The following is an 18,837-nucleotide window of genomic DNA, read 5'->3' as shown; positions in this document are numbered from 1 at the left end:
ACAAAGATATATAATACTAGAGATAACAAAGTGAGGAAATCAGTCACTGACTCATGACTTATGCAAACATCCACAAGTTTAGATTAACTAAGACTGTTTAGGAAAATATGCATTACTAAAATTAAAGTAGTAAAATAAGTTGAATAGGCTATGAAAAGAACTATGAAAGGTATAAAGTTATTAAAGGGGCACAAGGGGCTGCTCCCCTCAGCAGTGTGTTTCAGTCAGTCTGCCTGTTCGGTTCCCCACTCTGTCTCTGGTGAATCCTCTCACCCCCTGCATCTTTGGTCTGTACCGCAGCTCTTGTATGCATAAATAAATAAATCTTTAAAAAAAATAAAAATTAAGTTATTAAAAACCCAAAACAAAAAGCTATCAAGACTGAGTATAGAAAAATAAATAAAAGGCAGGGATGCTTCTGTGCTCTCTGACCGTTGGGAGCCCTTTCCTGCTTCTGGAGCCAGAGCTAGGGACTTCCCCAGGGCTTGCTGCAGAATTTGCTTTTGGATATCTGTCTGGGCTAAGGTCACGATGGAGTGCCAGAGAGGAGAGGAAGAGGGGAGTTCTGCCACTTTAGAAATGCTGTGAATTCTGATATTCTTCTCTAATTCATCTTGTAATATTTACTTTTCAGTGATCTTAAATAGTTCCTCCATGTATTCTGCCCAGGTTTTATGGTTTCGTTTAGTGGGAGGCACAGGGTAGAATGTGTCTACTCCATTTAAACCAGGATCAAACCCTGAATTTCCTTTTAAAAGAAAATTTTGTAATATTGCCACCATTCCTTTTGCTTTTCTCACCCAAGACTATGCCCATACTAAGGTACAATTTGGATCATGTTACTTTATTGCAAAAAAATCTTTATTAGCTGTTTTGTCCAGAACTAATTACAAACTCATTTCCACACTCACATTCCCCAGCAGCATATACCTCATATTTGAGCCAAACAGGAATACTTGTTGATAGTTATCCCATTCCACACCTAAACTTTTGTTAAACTCTCTCTGCCTAAAATAGTTTTTCAACTTTTAAATTTCTGCCTTTCATTTTTTTTAAAGATTTATTTATTTATGCATGTAAGAGCTGGGGTACAGGCCAGAGATTCGGGGGGGTGAGAGGATTCACCAGAGACAGAGTGGGGAACCGAACTGGCAGACTGACTGAAACACACTGCTGAGGGGAGCAGCCCCTTGCACCACCAGAGATGCAGGGGGTAAGAGGATTCACCAGAGAGAGTGGGGAACAGAACAGGCAGACTGACTGAAACACACACTGCTGAGGGGAGCAGCGAGTGAGACAGGAGAGGTCTGCTTCTCCATGTGGGTTTCTCTCTGGCCGGCCTGGGATCCAACTTGTGCTACAGAGGCTGCGTATTGCTTCATAGTGCGGTACTTAACCCCTTGTGCCACCAGGAAGGCCATGCCTTTCATTTTTTACCTCTTCACATTATATGGTTTTTAAAACTCAGTTGCAGTGCTTTCTTAAAATTTATTTTAGTTCTTGCCCCTCTCTCATGTTTACTGTAAGAGGAGTATGATCTCTTTAGTCTTTGAATAACTGTTATTTTTATTTGTGTTTTTATAATATACATTTACATACATATACATATATATGTACATATAGATACATATTTTGGTTTTGGATTATTTCTATATTTAGAGTAACTATGTCTACCATAGGCTGTTATGCTTCAAATTCAGTAGATTTGGTGACATTTAGTGCCTATCATCTACCTCCTGCTATCTACCATCTAGAAGCTAGCCAGTAAGCAACAATAGCCCTAACTTTTTCTTCTTTCTACAGTACCTTGGCCATGTAGAAGTTGATGAATCAAGAGGAATGCATATCTGTGAAGATGCTGTGAAAAGACTGAAAGCTGTATGTATTTGGTGGTCGTCAGTGTTGATCTATAGGCTGTAAATACTTTCTTTGGAAAGATTGTCTGCTCAGCAAGTTTTAGCAATCCACTATCCTGTAAGAGTAGTATCTATCTTAAGGCAAAAGTTATGGCTTATTAGTAAAGAACATTTTATGTTATTCATCCAAAGATACAAATTATAAAGACTACTTCTTTGATATAACCCAGATATTATCTAAAAGATATATCATTCAGAACCAATATAAAACAAATAATAGGAAATCTTATAGAGAGATGAGGAATATTCTGAAAACACTATAATAAAACCATTAATGTTAGTGCCTTAACCTGTAATGACTGGGTTATAAAGTACTGATTTTAAATACACTGTATGAAAACAGCTTTATAGGAAAAAAAGAAGTAGAAATATATGTGTTGATGGCTGGTGATGTTTACATTTTGGGGGGACTTCTCATTATTTTCTTGATTCTTTGTCCCCAATTTCCTTCTGTATACCCCACCCCTCTAACATCAGCAGAGGGGTATTTCCCTTGCCTTTTGCACAAACTTCAGCATACTTGAAATGGAGAGCTCTTTTTCAAGACAGATAATATTTACTTTGCCTCTTGTGCCATAGAACACATTCCAGGCACATGCCTGTATATTTAATAAAAGGAGAAAATGGGTTTAGAGTTCATAAAGGTTGATATTAAGGTGTTAATATCATATATTGGGTTGGTTTGAAAAATGTTTCATAAACTCTGACAGCCCTCTTCACAATCTTCCTTCTCTCCAGTTTGTGTCCTCCCCACCCCTTGCTGTGAAACTTTAAGCATTATTGCATGCCCTTGCCTCAACAACATTAAATATTTGTTGCTTTGGGTTTGCTGATATGGCAGGCTGCCACAATTTTGGCTAACTAATGAGTGCTTCCCCCCTGCCCTCAATTTGCTTAATTAAAAATTTTCTGCTTCTTGGTACATTCTGTATGACCTTACCTATAATTATTCCTCAATATAAAAGATATAAAATTGAAGAAGCAACCAACTCAGAGAGGTAGATTTTATTTTGGAAAAATTGGCCTGAATCTCTTATAGAAAGGAAAGGAGGAAAAAAAATTAACTGAGTCTAGCGTGCAAAAAACTGGGGGAAAAAACAGCAATGTATAGAGACACACACACACATACACATACCTCAGATTTTGGTCATTTAAATTCTTTTCATTATGTTTTAAATTCTTAGATTAACTGAATCCCTTCCTAGTCCTAGTCCATCTGTGCTGTCCCAATTAATCATCATTAATGTAAAGGGTATGTATGTGCATGTATTATGGTACATGAACTATAATTTATTGATTTGCCATAACCAATTGAATATATTCTCCAATAAAATACAAACCTCAGATAACGTAATTTTCCAAGAAATATAAATTCAATCTCTTCTTTAACAAAATAATTCTAAGTTTATCAGGAAGAGTAAGTTTAAGAATGTCTTAAAAAGTAATGCAATGATTTGCCCTGCCAGTTGTTAAAGAATTTTTTTGGAGGTGACTTTGGTTTCCAACACTGTCTAGGATTTAGAGATATACTCGTCACATGTTTGTTACCACAGCACACCCACTAACCACCAAGGGACACATAGTCCTCCACCACAGTCCATTATGCTCCCTCCTTCTCTTTGCTCTCCCCCCTTCCTTTTTCCTACCTCTCTGGTAGCCTCAGTTCATTAAGGAATATTTTGTGACATTAAAATACTACTCATGACAAAAACAATGATGAATACAATGGACAAATCAGTGAACAGACTAGGTAGATCTCAAACAAGATATAAGCAGTTGTTAAGACTTATAATTTATGAAATTTACTCTTAGAAGGTTACTGTAGAACCAGTCTTTAGGAAGTCTTTTAATTCAGAGTATGGCTTCCTTTTCACTCTCTTAATAAGGAAAACGGGATGGTTAAGGTTACCCAGAAGATACTGAAAAATGGTTTTTCATTGTTTAGTGAAGTTAATCCTTAACTTTCTAGGGTTTTTTTAATCTACTTTTTTTCAGAAACTTCTTTTTATTATGTGGGTAATATATATTTCATTGTATGAAGTACAATTGAACAAAACAGTATATAAATAAAGCAGAATCTCTTGTAATCCCAGAGAAAGCCACTATTAGCCTTGGAGCATTAAAATTAACTTCTTAGTTGAGTGAATTATTTTACCTTTCAGCTTTTTTTACCAAAAATGTTATGACCATAAGCATGATTGTTTGAGGTACATAACTTTTTAGATAATAAAATGAATTTTTATTTTTACCTGAAATAGGAACCAAATTCTCATTTAAAAAATTATTCTTATGCTTCAACAGTGTCTGGTAGCCTCAACGTGGTAGCCATTTAGAAAATATTCTGAAATGAAAGCAATTCAGTCCTTAACGTGTGGTCAAAAATGCATCTTACAATAATCATCATAGAACCTTATATTTAATATTTTAAGGTTTATGGAAACCTTTTTGCATATTTCTAATAGATCATTTTTTGCCTATCTTTTATAACTAAAATGAAATTTTATGTATGTTGATTACCTTTATAGACAAACTTTTGAACTTTGAAAGAAAATTGACCACTTCTGAATTATTCATTCAAGAAGTTCTTCAATATCTCTCAAACAAATCCTATCTGGAAGAGTTGTAACAAATACGTAATTTCGCATAGGCAAACATGTATTTCTAAAAATAAGATTGAATGTTTGAGTAACTGGGCTGAATTTCTTGTTTAATATACTCAGTGATGCCCTTTTTAATGCTATGATGAGAAACCTGCAGAAAGCTGGAAGTCGTCAGGATGTTATTCTTCTCAGATTATAGTAGTCCACAAAAATTCATGATTTTTATCTTCATGTTTTCACTGTACAGAAATTTCTGGATGCTTTCCCACTCCCTACTCCCCACAACCTCCCCTCCCCTTACAAACATTCACCTTGCAAACTCCTATAATTTGTTGTGCCAGATGCTTATGCTGTGCCAAAACCTGGAATTTTTTTGTTTCTTTTTATAGATTACAAAACTTCTTAGATTTTCAAATAAATGGAAATAATTGTAAAAGTATACAAGTATACAGAAGACTCAAAAAGAAATAGTTTATCTGTGGAACTAATTTTAATGCCAGTTTTAAACTTTAATTCTATAGCTCAGATTTACCAATTAGTAGCAAAACAAACATCTTAAACTTAACTATCACTTGAATGATCTTTGACCCAAAATTTCTATTGCTTTTTATATTTGAGAAAGCAGGATAATGTGTAAGTTTAGTTATTCTCCCCATCCCAGAAGTAGTCCTTTATAATTTAGAATTACTTTAACTTCACTTAGATGTGATCTACATACTTAATAACCTCAAATGAAAATATATTATCATTAAACAAGAGGCTTTAAACATAAATATAAATTATGTTTAAATAGTTTTTTACCTTTAGCATAAAGTTACAACTATTTTCAACCCATTTACTCTGTGTCTTCATTTGACAAGTTAACCACTTTGGTACTGAGATTGTATAGAGTAAAGAACTATTGCCTATTTTCAGTGCCTTTATGGCATAGTGCGTTGCAGGGTGAGGAGGAATGTTATTTATCTTTACATTTTGTAAAAAGTTTATCAGGCCTTTGATTATCTTGCTTAACACTGGTTCAGGATGTCCTTCCTTTTTAAAGGTCTTTTCTTCCTGTTCTCTCTGTAAATGTCTCCCTCTCTGTCTTGGTTTTAGACTAGTCACATTACACTAGCAATATCTAATATTGGTTTTTTTATTCATATTTGATATATTTGTTTTAATATCTGTTCTTGTTTTAGCAGGTAAAAGAATCATAACTTAATTGTTTTTATGAAAAACATTAATATCCTCTAATCTAATTATCTTTTTATGCATTTTGCTTATGAACTCTTTTCATTAACACCTGAGGTTTTTGTTTTGTTTTGTTTTGTTTTGTTTTTCCAATAAGAGAAGGCAAACTTTTTTAACTTGAGCTTTTCTGGGAGCTAAATCAATATTAACAGATCTCCTTCCCTCACCTCCACATCCCTACAGAGTTGTGGACCTTTTGACTTTGGCTGCATCCTTGAAAGCTGATGGTACTCACAGTCTAACAAAAAGGATCACCAAACTTGGCAGCAGAAATAAACTTATTCTTATTGCAGTAACTACCCCAAATTATTAATTTTTCAGCTAAAACTCAAATTATTTGCTCCAGTTGTGATTTTCAAAATTCAGAGAGAAAACAAACTATTCAGCGTTTGAGAATATTGGATGAGTTTATAAGTGGAGAAGGTTAAATTTCAGTACAGTTGTCTTTTTTCGACATTTGTCCGACATTAAAAACTGATTATAGAAAGTAAAGGCTTAAAATACAGTCCTATCAAGTCTAGGAAGTGTAAAGGTAAGCTAGCTTAGGTGAGTTAGCAGCTATCTACTTTATGTGACTTCTTCAGATTGTAGATGGTAACCAATTTTCAAGGTTTATATATTCTTAAAAATTGGTACTGGGACCAGAGATATCTATATTTCTCCTATCTACATGTTTTGGAATTGTTTACTTAAGCAAATGCCAGGGCAAGTTTCTTTATTCTAAAACAATTGCATTTTTTTTAAAAAGATTTATTTATACAAGAACTGGGGTACAGGCCAGATGTGCAGGAGGGTGAGAGGATTTACCGGAGACAGAGATGGGAACAGAACAGGCAGAACAACTGAAATACACTGTTGAGGGGAGAAGAGGGGCGAGACAGGAGAGGTCTGCTGTGCCATATAGGTTGCTCCACGGCCAGCTGGGATCGAACTGGCACTGCAGAGGCTGCAGACAGTTTCACAGGGCTGTGCTCAACCACCTTCACCATCAGGGAGGCCCTAAAACAATAGCATTTAAAAAGAAAAAAAAAAAACAAAAACCATCCTATTTCTTAAATTTCAGTGGTGGTCCACAGATGTGGTTTGGTTCTTCAATGTATTTGATTTTTTCAACTTCAGTGAAAGATTAGCCTCTGTTCTTTATGGATGATTTATTCTGTCTTTGGAATAGCATATATCTGTACTGTCTCTTGATCATTATGGAATTGGTTAATGCACACATACATACATAGAAATCAATCCTAATGCATAAGCAAGGATTCTCTCATTGACATCTTGAACTCAATAAGAAAAAGTTTGACAAGGACCCTTGTTGCATATTCATAATTTAATTTTTTGTGTTGCCTTTTTTGTGTAACTAGTCATTTGAATGTCGACTGGTTTTTAATTGATGATTCCCACATAGTTGACTACTAATTTTAAACTGAAAATTGATATGAAGCCAGTCTTCATTTACTACTTGCTATTATAAATGTAAAATAAAGTCAAGACAGTGTGCCCTAAAAGTTTTCTCTGCTGCCAAATTTGGATAATCTCTGTTTTAAAAGTAAATAAAGAATACTAAACTAATTAGTTGCTCTGCATGGATACAGGTTCTGATTTCTTCTCACTCTTCCTATGGATTCTTAGGCCATACAGTGTGTTTCCCTGCATTTTCATGCACCCTTCCTTTTTCCTTGTCACTCCTGGTATGGATAACTCTTTAAAACTCTCACTCCTTCCCCTTGTCTCACTTTGTCCCTTACCCAACTTATGTTTGTGCTTATTGGTGTGAAACCTTGGGACATTTAGCCCATACAATAATAGCGCTCGACTTGTCCCCCTGTTCCTCCAGGAAAGGAAGTTCTTCAAAGGCTTCTTTGGAAAAGTAAGTTTGATGCCACATTCGTGCTTTCTTTATAAGGAGTTACACCCCTAGTATAGCACTGACATATTTAACAAAAGAAGTACAGCTTTGGTTTCTTTATATTACAGGAATTAATTTGACTTTATATGGAAATTAATGAATTGGAAAGTTGCTATCCATGCTGTTACCTATGTCTCTTAATACTGAATCTGATGATTCCTAGTAAAGTCCAATAAAGGAAGTAGGCTTAAAAAGGAGTATCTCTCAAGACTAGGTATTAAAATAAATTGAATTTTATCTTGCAAAACTGTTCATATCAGCTGAATTTTTAACTAGTGGACTTTCCTTAGTACCCAATATTGACAGAGTAATGGGAAGAAATAGTAAATTTAAGTGAAAGTTCAATGTGCTAAAAATATTACATTCAATGCTATTACTTTTTTTCAGCCTAAGTTAAATTTTAGATGGAGTGATAGTACATAAATTTGTCTTTGGGAATTCTGCTGTGATTTTTTTTTTTTTTTTTTTTTTTAAAGGCATGTTTTATTTATTTATTTGTTTATACATGCACTGGGTACAGTCAGAAGCGCGGGAGGGTGAGAGAATTCACCAGAGCCAGAGCGGGGAGCAGAGCAGGCAGAAGGACCAAAGTACACTGCTGAGGGGAGCAGCGGGCCGCAGGAGAGGTCTGCGCACCATGTGGGACCCTCCTCCGGTGGCCGGGTAGCAGCCAGGGATCGAACCGGCGCCGCAGAGGCTGTGGGCAGCTTCGCAACCCAGTGCTCAACCGCTGCGCCACCGGGGAGGCCCTCTGCTGTGATTTTTAACCTGGTCTGCTAATCTAAGAAATACTGTCTTACCAGTCTGCCTATGGAATGTTCTTTATGTAGGTGCTTTTCAAGTAATTAAGTAATGTTTAGAATTCTATACAATTAAGAATATATAGGATGACCATACACAAATAGGTAAATACATTTCTAATATTTTTGTGTCCAACTTTATTATTGTTTAGTTTTGAGAAAGTGGTCCAAAACAATTCAGACCGAGACAGTATAAGAAAAAACTACTGTCCTTGGAAAGCTGAGTATAAATTACTTAAAGTTTATGTGAATATAAAAATCCTGTCACATTTGTTTTTCTAGGTGGTTTTGTTACCTTGGAAATATGTATTAAAGAACAAATAGCATCCATTTCCTTCTCAACTAAATTTTTTTTTTTAAGATTTATTTATTTATACAAGCACTGGGTACAGTCAGAAGCGAGGGAGGGTGAGAGAATTCACCAGAGTCAGAGTGGGGAGCAGAGCAGGCAGAAGGACCGAAGTACACTGCTGAGGGGAGCAGCGGGTGGCAGGAGAGGTCTGCGCCCCATGCAGGACCCTCCTCCAGTGGCTGGGGAGCAGCCGGGGATCGATCTGGCGCTGCAGAGCCCGCGGGCAGCTTCACAACCCAGCGCTCAACCGTTGCGCCACCGGGGAGGCCCTTTCTCAACTAAATTTTAGTTATAACCTTTATTTTACATGTTCTTGTTTAGGACACTTTTATACTAATGTGAACAAATTTGAAGGATTTTAGATTGAATGGTTTCCTTCAGTTATTGTTCTCAATCTGAAATGAAAAATCAGATAATTTACCCTTATATGTCACAATAACATTTTTTAGTAGACAGTCTGGTTCGGAGTCAAATTAATAGGTTTGTAGAATGCAGCATTCATATCTACAAAGAATTAATCCTAAAGGTATTTGAATCATTATAAACAGGCACTGTAATTGTTAAGGAAATTTTTATATGGAATATATATTCACAAATAGAATTTCTTAAAGCAGTTCCACATCACCACAATTGCCACATAATCGTAATTATCTTCTAAGTGATCAATTTTTTGTATATCTACTTTAGTTAAAACAACTTTGTGAAATAGTGTTTTATTTTTAAAACATGTTAAAAACATGTTAAACATGCTTAAACATGTTAAAAACATGTTAAATATATCTTTTAAAGATTATTTCATGGTATAGGAAACAAAAATAACCCTTGCTTTAAAATCAATCTCAAGTGGCAATATTCATTGCTCTATATAATGGTGTCATGATGCCTTCTTTCCAGCTGAACTAGGTAATTCTGTGCTACTTAGCTGTTATCATTGCATTTTGCTACATGATGAATTTATATGGCATAGAAAGAAAATTATGAATTATTTCACTTAATCCCTACAATAACTCTGAAATTATTATTCTCCCTTTTATACAATGAGGGAACAGAAGTTCGTAGAGGTTGACTGACCTGCCTGAATTCACAGCTAATAAGTGAGAGAAACTAGAATTCAAGCCCAGATTATCTGTCTTCAGCACCCACAATCACTACTGTAACTATCACTGTGTCTTCATGTTATTTCCAAGCAAAATTTCCAAATGATTTGACTGTTAAAGATACTGATAAATAAGGAAATTCTTGGAAATTTCACTTTTACTTTCTTCCTTAACAGTTATTTAACCTTGTATTTTATCTCTAGTCTATTTACTTTTTTGTTAAAGTTTCAAAGAATCTTTTTCAGTAATTTTTTTGGGGAGATATTTAAATGATACTAGTGATTTTGATTTCTACAAGATTTTCTTAAAAGGTGTTAAGAGATCCCATAATGGCATCTATGAACAAAATGACTATCAGAACTCTTCTCTTACGTTATTGGGAGGAGAACTGATTTTATGGCATTATATAAAATATATAATAATATATTTTATAAGTTACATCATTCAGGGTTTGGAAAACCCAGGGAAGTAGGAGGGAAATATTACCTAAAACCTTATCAGAAATGTGCTTTTAAATTAAAAACTTTAATTTGAAACCTTTTAAATTTTTCAAGTTCTCAATATTTAGCTCACTTCCATAGTAATCTAGAAGGAATAGATTGTTGAGTTGCTTGATCAGTTATGGTTTGATGAAAGCCAAAAATGAAGAATCTCTTAGAATAACAGCTAGGGAATTTTTATCCAGTATAGTTCTGCATATGTGTTGGTGCTTTCTTAGACTTCACATCATGCATGGTTTAATGGTCCAGGATAAAGAGAGCAAAAGCTATCAAGAAGTAATAACTTCTTTTGCATAAATTCTGAATTTACAAATCACAACCAGTAGGACTGCTTTCTCTTTCCTAAGTTGACTTCTGGATCTGGCTACTAGTCACTTCTTTATTCTGCATAACCAGCTGACTCCACCTGAAACTTTAGCAGTGGGAAACAGATAAGGGTCTGTTAAAAACTGTGTCATAAAGCCATTGTGAACTTAAACATATCTTAAAAGTGTAGGAAAAATAAATGAGAAACTGAAGTAACCTTTTTCCAAACTAGCTACATTAAAAATTGCTCATTATCTTAAGAAAGCTAAGAATGTACTTGACATTTTAGCAGTTACTATATACAATTCATTTTTGTATTTGACCACACTAGTGAATTCTTTAAGTTGTTACATGGTACTTGACTTTTGAAAACAATTTTATAATTTTAATAGTTTCAGTGAACTCTAAGAGCTAAGTAATCTATATTCCCATTTCATGAGCACCTTACTAAACACAGATATGTAAAATGTTCTTAGACCACCGTATTAGGCCTCTTTTTAAAGCCATTTAATTATATAGAGCTTTATGGTTTATGATGTGCCTTTTACGTGCTTTCTAATTCACTACTCAACAGCTCGGAAAATTAGAATTGTTCATAAAAGTATATTTTACAAATGAATTAACAAACTCAATGATACCATCTAGCCAGTAATGCCTACCCAGATACCAAGGTTTTCTGAAACTAAGTACAAAGTTCTTTTTCCTATCCCATATTGATGTTCTCAGTGCTCCTCAAGAAGAGGAGCATTGACCTCTCCTTCCTTCTAGTGTTCCTTAGTTATAAAGAATGGAAAAGTGTCTGATGCAGAGGACACGAGACAGCTCAGTGCTTCCTTCCCACAAAGGTGTTGCATGGTTGCACTGTTTATAAATTGGAATCAGTTGCCAGTATTTCAAACACTGAAAACTTTAACATAAAAACTAGAATATCTCTTAAGAAGTAGAAGATCTGGCAAAAATGACATGCTTTGCATGTGAGAACAGAGATTGGAGCTGTACCCTTTGGTAGAGACTGTACTCTTTGGTAGGGACTGTACCCTTTGGTTGCACATTCACCACAAACCCTGCAACTCGCTATGGCCTTCACACTCAACCTGTTTCACTTATTTTGTTAACTGGTTTTAATCTTTTAGGCATTTGAGTTTGTGAACTCCCATGCCCTATGCTGTTAGATCACTTTTGATTCTTTTTTCTTTGTGGTAACAACATCTGACTGTATAAAAATCACCAAACATTACGACATCTGTTCTAGCAGATCATGTTGATGTACTATCAAATGTATTTTTTCAAGTTTAATGCTTTTATAATTGTAAATGACACCATCAGAAATGGTTACATTTTAGAGAATGCATGGTTAAAAAGTAATGTGTTATATTATTTTCACCTAATTCTCGAGAATAAAACACTTAATGGTGTTTATGACTTAATGGTATATATGACTATATTATTAAATCCATGTACTTGCAGCTACATTCTTTTGTAGATTTTCGAAATTTTCTCCTTTATGACATTGTACTTAGTGCTTATGTTTTCATTCTGGATCCTATAAAAAGAGAGTATCTACTGCCTCTTCCCTTTTCTTCCTTCTCTTTTTTAAGTTCTTTTGCCCTTTCCTTGTAAATTTTCCTTCTCTTTTATCTTATTAGATGCATCTTAAAAGATGCGTTTGGTTAATTTTTCCTTTTGAAATGCATTAGTTTTTTTGGGGGGTGGGTAGGGAAAACAATTTCAAGAATAGTAAGAATATTTCCATTCTTCCTTGGTTTCATTATTTCCTGGAGTTTATTTGTATTCATGAATACTCGAAAGAGTCTCAAACTTGAAGTCAGTGTGTCTAAAACATGCTAAATACTATGCTAGGCTACCCAGACACAGATTATCTCCATTTGTATAAGCTAGTTTATTCTTTTCTTTTTAGTTGATTCTTACATCTATTTAGATTACATCTAGATGACTTCAGATGATTATTACTCTCATTTTAGATGACTATTTGACACATCTTTCTTTTCCATCTTCCTTTTACTCTTTTCTCTTTTCAGCTGATGACCTTGCTTCCTACTCTACTAAAAAAAACAAACAAAAAAAAAACTTAGATTAAAAAAAAAATAGAATCAATTAGAAGAAAACGCACATGTGTCAATCACTACATCCATTTGCATCCGGGCCCATACCTGTTTTCACAAACCGTCTGTGCGCCTGAGGCCACTTCTTCCACTAGATTCCTTCTATTCCAGCTCTTATTTATTCCAGCAGTCTACCCCCTCTCTCCTCCATAGTCACTTTTTCTTTCACTTGTGGATCTCCATTAGCATAAAAACAAATCATCCTTTTTTTTTTTAAAAAAAAAGATTTGTTTGTTTGTTTATTTATTTATTTATACAAGCACTGGGTACAGTCAGAAGCGCAGGAGGGTGAGAGAATTCACCAGAGCCAGAGCGGGGAGCAGAGCAGGCAGAAGGACCGAAGTACACTGCTGAGGGGAGCAGTGGGCGGCAGGAGAGGTCTGCGCGCCATGCGGGACCCTCCTCCAGTGGCCGGGGAGCAGCCGGGGATCGAACTGGCGCTGCAGAGGCTGTGGGCAGCTTCGCAACCCAGTGCTCAACCGCTGCGCCACCGGGGAGGCCCCAAATCATCCTTTTTTAAGAAAATGTTTTCTTCTTAACACCTCCAGTTTTAAATCTTCCTTCCTCTTTTGAATTCATTTAATTCATTTAGGGCTTTTACCCTTACCCCATTCCACAGCTGTTCTTGTCAGGTCTTCTATATTATTACTATTCCAGTGTTCCTGTCACTGTATGACCTTCAGTATTCAACATAGCCCATCCCTCCCCAACTGAAACACTACCTGTTGGTTTGTAGTTCAAGGATCACATTCTCTTGAGTTTCCTTTATATTAGTGTCCACTTCTCAGTCTGTAGACTCTTCTCTGCCTATAACTCTTCCTTGATTATTTCATCCAGTGTCAATGCTGTCTCTTTGCTGATGATTTTGAAGTTTGTATCTCCAGACATTTCCCCTAAACTCCATCGTGGTTTTCTCTCTTAGAAGCAGTATAGCACAGGGACACAGACTCAGGGGAGCTTTTGCACTTCATTCTGGTTCAGCCACTAACCAGCTTTGAGACCTTGGGAAAGGTTCTTTACCATTTTGTGCTGCCATTTCTTCACCTATAAAAAAGGATAATACTAGTACCAACCTCATGTGACTGTGATGAAGATTAAATGAGTAAACATATGCAAAGTGTACAAAACAGTGTTAGGAATCACTATTAAGCATTTCTATTTTAATGTCTAGTAGGCATCTTGCACTAATATGTCACAAACCAAATTTCTAATCTTTCCCTCCCCAACTACTCTCCCCTAGTTTTCCCCATCTCATTGTACAGCAATTCTATCCCTGTGTTCTGGCCAAAAATTCTAGAGAGACCTCAATTCCTGTCTTTCTCTTATACCCCATATCCAGTTCCTGTGTCACTACATCTACTACTACTACTAGTGCCCTAATCTAAGCCAGCATCTCCTCACTCTTGAATATTGCAATAGCATCCTTACCCTGGTTTCATTTTTGTCTTCCTACCATCTCTTCTCAAGATAACAGCCTAAATGATCTTTTTAAGTCTGATGGTGTTGCTCTACTGCCCCAGATCCTCCAGTAGCTTCCTGACCTCCTCAGAGTAAAAGTCAGTCTTTTGGGCATGGTAGACCATTGTACATGAATTCCCTCTCTCCCTTTTCCTCTCTTCTCCTACCCCTCTTGTTCCCTCTCTTTGGCCACACTAACCTCCTTGCTATTGCTTGAACATATCAGGTATGTTTTTGCCTGAGAACCTTTGCACTTACTGTAACCTCTATTCTGGAATCATACAGAGCAGATATATGCAAGACTTGTTCATCTCCTTCAGTTCTTTAATCATTAGTCCCAGTCTCAATGAGGCATTCACTGAGAACCCTATTTAAAAATGCAGATATCACCCTCCTTCATATACACATACCATTGCCCTATTTTTCTCTGATGGGGCTTACCACCATTTGTCATACCACACATTTTGTTTGTTAATAACTTCTTCACTAAAGCTTAAGCTCTCTGAGGACAGAAATCTTTATTTTGTTCACTGCTGAATTTTCAGTGCCCAGCACAGTATGTGGTCCATAGTAGTGCCTCCATAATATTTGATGTGAATGAATAAATGAAAGAATGGCAGATGCAATGCTTTCAGGTCCATCCTATAGTGGAAGAAATCAGACAGGTAAAAAATAGTTACCAGATTTAAAAAAAAAAAAAAAACAGTTACCAGACTGTGTAATAATAAGCTCTAGTAGAGCAAAGAGGAAGAATGAATGTGAGGTTGTGTGGAGGTTTCTAGGAGGAGATGACACCTAAGACTGAGACTTAATGCTATAAATTCCAGTCAAGCTAAGTTAGGAGAAAGGAATTTCAGACAGAAGGAATGGCACTGTGCAGTAACAGGTACGCTGGGATGAGGGAGAACATGATCCACACTTGATTCCTCTTCAACATAGGGACATACAAAAGGAAACAAAATAAGACCCAAGTTTGGGGCATGGAAGACCAAGGGGATAGGGTATCATTCATTGTGAGAAGGAATGATGAATTTAAGGTGCCTGTGGAATTTTCATTTCCACTCTTACTCTATAATAGTAGAATATATTTGAACTTCCTCCAATTAAAAGTAGTTTGGAAACTAGAAGAATTAAATTGCCTCCAAAATCTCTCCATCGGTGTTTGGTTCATGACATTCTACTGTCCTTATTTTTTCCTAAAAGTCTTCCAAGACTCCTCTCACTTGAGAAAGTGCAAGAATTGTTTATCTTACTGCCTAGGATTAGCAGTTATTGTTCTTTTAATAAAGCAGCCATCAGAAGTAGTGCCATTCTCAAATCCTGTAGAAAGTTGTGTTTCTTTCCCTATACTCTCTTTTCTTGCAGGGACTATTCACTGGATCTTGGAATTATAAGATGAAATTTGTTCATTACACAATTCTGTTCAGAAATTCAAATATTGTCAAGTCAGATTAAGAAAAAAAAAATCAGGTTTTCTGTGGCAGAGGTGTGTTGTTTATTTGTTGGCAGCACACTGTGTCATGGTTGCCTGTTAATGTGTCATTATTCCTCTGCAATGACTGGGTTATCTCTGTGTGTAGGTGTGACAGAAAGAATGACCTGCGATTCTTTACACAGTGGGTACCCTTGACGACCTCTTTGGTTTGTAGCAGAAAAAACTTTGCACAGTAGAATGGCACATCACTGTTGTTCAAAAGGAGTGATTTGCTCTGCCACTTCTGCCCATATTTGTCTGTTGCTGCTGTTGCTTCATAACACTTCATTGCTTCCACATGTCTTTAGAGCATTTTTTTTGCTTTGGCTTACATTGGAACATTGGCTTAACCTTGTTGCTCTTATCCATCATATGCCCAGCAGAGTTGTCTCCAAATATCACTTCTGTTTATGTTAATTAATTGCATGCTCTGATGTGATTGGTGACCTTGAGAATCAGAATTTTAGAGTTGGTCAGCACCTGAGATCTGAGTTGCAGTTTAAAACAATAGATAAGATATAAGCACATTTGTTTAAAAAGGAAGGAAGAAAAAGGAAACCAAAAGAATTCAGGGACATAATTCCAAGTTGGTCTAATATTTTAGTAAAAGGAACTGCCTTTCTAAAAAGATTTAATTAGTGATCAGTTTATAGGGATTATTAGGATTTATATCAGAGGTCAGGCAACTATGACCCACTATTTTTATAAAATTTTATTGGACCAAAGCAATGCCCATTTGTTTACATATTTTCTGTGGCTGCTTTTGTACTACAGTGGCAGAACTGAAAAACTGCAATAGAGACCTCATGGCCCGAAAAGCCTTAAATATTGATACCCGATCCCACACAGAAAAGGTTTACAAATTTGAACAGTTTAGAAACATCTCTCAAACTAGAAATCTGGCATACTTCCTCAGATAGCACCAGTGTGTAACGTGAAAGAGCAAAACTGTAAGAATCTGTAAGCCTGCTCAGAGTATTACCAACTGTGCTCTCCCTCATTTGTCAAAAAAGTGGTTTCTACTAAGAACTACTTGGAGATAGAGAGGTATGTATATGGGTGGCAGTTCTTTATTGTAGTTAGTTATTTCAATTGTCTTTTACTGTGAGGAACTTTTATATTTAAGGAAATGATCTTACCGTATACTGAGCCTGTGTCCGTTACTATTTGTATCATTTTTGCAACCATTTTGTATTTCTACACTATTTTAAAGATTTATTTATGCATATAAGATTTATTTATACATATAAGAACTGGGGTATAGGCCAGAGGTGTGAGGGGTGAGAGGATTCACCAGAGACAGAGTGGGGAACACAACAGGCGGATTGACTGAAATACACTGCTGAGGGGAGCAGCGGGCAAGACAGGAGAGGTGCTGAGCCATGTGGGTAGCTCCCTGGCTGGGAATCGAACTCGTGCTGCAGTGGCTGCAGATAGCTTCATGGTGCTAATGCTTAACCCCTTGCCCCACCAGGGAGGCCTTACACTATTTTTTATGTTAAGAATCCTGTGTATTTTTCTTACTTGTAACATAAATTTGCTGATTTAGTAATTTGTAGTAGATCCATTACCTGATATCTTTTTCTCCAGTGTCAGAACCTGCTTAATTTCTGTGTTGGTTTATATATACCCATAACAAAAGGTATTTAAGGCAAATGTTAAATTAAAATTCTAAGCTAGATATTTAGAGAGTAGAGGGTTATGTGAAAGTTACATGTACTTTTGACATCTCTTACTCCTAGGTTAGCTTGATCCTTCTACTCAAATTTCATCTGTTTAAATTCTAGGTTACTGAAGTTCTGTCCATGTTAGACCCATTTTCTGTCCTTGAAGAATAAACAGTTTTCTCTTTGTTATAAAACTGAGTTTTTCATATATCAGCACTAGTCATTGTGAATTTTACTTACAACCTTGAAATTATTAATAAAATAACAAATGCTGGAAAGATGGTGATTAAAATAATTCTTAATTTCACATCTACCATTTTTTATTGGTTTTTGCATCAGTATGTAGGTCTTCTAAAGAGTGTTTGTGTCACTTAGTTGCACATAAACTCCATGTTTTATACTTACTCTGGTTGGCTGGTTGGTTGGTTTTCACTCCTCTACTTATCTGACTTTGGACTTATCTCGTAGGACGTTGACTTACATAGACAGTTTTAAAGCAAACAAAAGCAAAAATTTTCATCTTCTGTGACTTTTATTATGTTCTGAAAAGCACTTAGGAGTCTTAGTTTTTATTACTGGCATGAAAGACTCTGAAGTTGACAAATTGTACAGAGCCTTGCTATTATAGAATTTGTGAGAGAAAGCATGGAATTTCCGCTATTAGCAATGTGACTGTTAATATCTTAGGATCTGATTGGGGTAACTGTAATGTGAGAAACTATAGCGACATCTGAAAACTGGCACTCAAATGTATAAACAAATATAAAAAGAATTCATATTACCTATTTCTTTCTCTCCTTAGGTCAGTGGCCACAAAATATGACTAATGCATTGCCTCATTGATACATTAGTACAGTCATAAGGAGTATTATAAAGACATACCTCAAAAAGCAGACATGTTTTCAAAACATTATAATTGGGTCAAGAAAATGTTATATTTCCCTGTATTTGGCAAGGAGACTGGATAGGGAATAGTCTTATTCTAAAATGACCTTTCATTTTTCACATCTCTAGTCTCCCAACCTTGAAGTGGTCCTTACCTGTTTTCTCAGGTGCTGATGACACAATGAGCAGATTGATTAAACTGCAAATTTAAATTTCTTCCACAGGAATTTCAGGACCATTTGGCCATCTTCTGTGTCATTAATCAGCTGCCTGCTGTTCCCTACAGCAGATATTTAGCAAATTTAGTCCTTCATCAAATATTTCTTAAACCCCAGCTCTGGGCCAAGTATTAATTCTAAGATCTGGGGATATAGCAGTGAATAATGCAGATGGGAAAAACCCTGTCCTCAAGGAGCTTATCTTCCAGCAAAATACAAAGTGCTACTTCAATGTTGGTTAAATATAGGTAATCCTGTTCTTGGTGGAGTGACTATTGTCCCAGTTTGCTGGAAATGGCCCA

At 35.9% G+C, this 18,837-nt stretch overlaps 1 protein-coding gene across 4 annotated transcripts in view; it reads left to right on the top strand.

Moving 5' to 3' along the window:
* NUMB (NUMB endocytic adaptor protein) overlaps window positions 1–18,837 on the top strand; it is a gene marked incomplete at both ends in the record, with an annotated part of 48,241 nt that overhangs the window by 10,978 nt on the left and 18,426 nt on the right. For 2 of the 4 annotated variants that reach the window (XM_084240428.1, XM_084240426.1), the window contains 2 exons: window positions 1,804–1,878; window positions 7,584–7,616. In XM_084240428.1, the coding sequence (XP_084096554.1) occupies window positions 1,804–1,878; window positions 7,584–7,616 (108 nt within the window). The remainder of the gene's footprint in view (window positions 1–1,803; window positions 1,879–7,583; window positions 7,617–18,837) is intronic. The other 2 variants (XM_084240429.1, XM_084240427.1) reach the window with 1 other exon arrangement.

Source organism: Talpa europaea (genome assembly GCF_964194135.1).
Source record: "Talpa europaea genome assembly, chromosome: 8".
In the NCBI taxonomy this organism is placed as follows: domain Eukaryota; kingdom Metazoa; phylum Chordata; class Mammalia; order Eulipotyphla; family Talpidae; genus Talpa; species Talpa europaea.
The sequence above is the reverse complement of the archived record's forward strand: the minus strand, read 5'-3'. Positions and strand labels throughout refer to the sequence as shown.